The sequence below is a fragment of the Procambarus clarkii genome, chromosome 60 (assembly GCF_040958095.1).
Source record: "Procambarus clarkii isolate CNS0578487 chromosome 60, FALCON_Pclarkii_2.0, whole genome shotgun sequence".
In the NCBI taxonomy this organism is placed as follows: Eukaryota; Metazoa; Arthropoda; class Malacostraca; order Decapoda; family Cambaridae; genus Procambarus; species Procambarus clarkii.
Genome location: NC_091209.1, coordinates 12,740,709 through 12,742,606, shown reverse-complemented (window position 1 = coordinate 12,742,606; position 1,898 = coordinate 12,740,709). Strand labels below are relative to the sequence as shown.

Below are 1,898 nucleotides of genomic sequence, written 5' to 3'. Positions count from 1 at the left end.
CGAGAGTGTTAAACAGGAAATAAGATAAAATATTAAGATGCATTAGTATGAATAAAACCAAAACCCCAAAAAACAGAGATCGGAAATGAGAATAACATTTTGGTAAACGAAAGGGGAAGAGAAGTATAGTAAAGAAAACCAAAGAAATTAAGAAATCTGATGGAAGAAAGAGGAGGAAGAGAAAGCGGGAATAACGCAAGAAGAAAATCCAACGCAGTGAAGCCACGAGATGAAAGAAGAATGAAAACAGTGAAATGTGATAAAGATTTTTTAGGAAAATACAAAGATATTAAGGGAACAATGACGAGATGATATGAATAAGGGAACCGCTGACAGTGGAGGTGGAGGAGCCATTGACAGTGGAGGTGGAGGAGCCATTGACAGGGGAGGTGGAGGAGCCATTGACAGGGAAGGAGGAGCCATTGACAGGGAAGGAGGAGCCATTGGCAGGGAAGGAGGAGCCATTGACAGGAGAGGAGGAGTTATTGACAGGAGAGGAGGAGCCATTGACAGGGAAGGAGGAGCCATTGACAGGGAAGGAGGAGCCATTGACAGGAGAGGAGGAGCCATTGACAGGGAAGGAGGAGCCATTGACAGGGAAGGAGGAGCCATTGACAGGAGAGGAGTTATTGACAGGGAAGGAGGAGCCATTGACAGGGAAGGAGGAGCCATTGACAGGGAAGGAGGAGCCATTGACAGGAGAGGAGGAGCCATTGACAGGGAAGGAGGAGCCATTGACAGGGAAGGAGGAGCCATTGACAGGAGAGGAGGAGCCATTGACAGGGAAGGAGGAGCCATTGACAGGGAAGGAGGAGCCATTGACAGGGAAGGAGGAGCCATTGACAGGAGAGGAGGAGCCATTGACAGGGAAGGAGGAGCCATTGACAGGAGAGGAGGAGCCATTGACAGGAGAGGAGGAGCCATTGACAGGGAAGGAGGAGCCATTGACAGGGAAGGAGGAGCCATTGACAGGAGAGGAGGAGCCATTGACAGGAGAGGAAGAGCCATTGACAGGAGAGGAGGAGCCATTGACAGGAGAGGAGCCATTGGCAGGAGAGGAGGAGCCATAGACAGGGAAGGATGAGCCATAGACAGGGAAGGATGAGCCATTGACAGGAAAGGATGAGCCATTGACAGGAGAGGAGGAGCCATTGATAGGAGAGGAGGAGACATTGACAGGAGAGAAGGAGCCATTGACAGGAAAGACAACCATTGATAGGGGAGGTTGAACTGTTGACAGGAGAGGGAGGACAGTTGACAGGAGAGGGAGGAGCCGTTGACAAGAGAGACGGAACTGTTGACAGGGAAGGAGGAGCCGCTGACACAAGAGGCGGAACCATTGACAGGTTTAAAAAAAATGGCCTTAAAATAATGACAGTAAATCACACACAAACCATGAGTAAACAATATTGTATGAAAATATATACATGGTGTATGTATATATGAGCAAAGTACGATAAAGTATGCAGTATAGTTTGTATGAGTGTATTTAAAAGTATTCATTAATTAGGCAATAGATGCTTTGGTCATTTACACAGAAAATACTGTCATGAATCATACGAGTATATTCTTGGCGGTGTATATATCATACATCGCCATCTAAGAACAATACACAGAGACTTAATTATGCTTGAAGGAGGCATTAAGGCTGTGGCAATGCTGTAGGGACGGCTTGCTTCTCTTCTCAGTGTTGTAAGTATACATGGACTCCCTGAAAACACTTTATATACACACATACCAATGCTGTATACGAAGCAGAATACACACACACAGGTCAGAGGTAGACACAATATACACCAAAGGCCCCCCCCCCCTAGATGTACAAAGCGACAGTTAGATATACATACGGTATACACACTGGCCATCCGAGGTATACAGGGATATAACCAGGCATACAA

The 1,898-nt window shown here is 46.6% G+C and overlaps 1 protein-coding gene across 1 annotated transcript; it reads right to left on the bottom strand.

Moving 5' to 3' along the window:
* Nucleotides 1–289: 289 nt before the first annotated feature.
* Nucleotides 290–1,213, bottom strand: LOC138353856 (uncharacterized). The gene has a single exon (XM_069307286.1). It carries the CDS (start codon nucleotides 1,211–1,213, stop codon nucleotides 290–292), a length of 924 nt encoding a protein of 307 aa, XP_069163387.1.
* Between the last annotated feature and the right edge of the window lie 685 nt (nucleotides 1,214–1,898).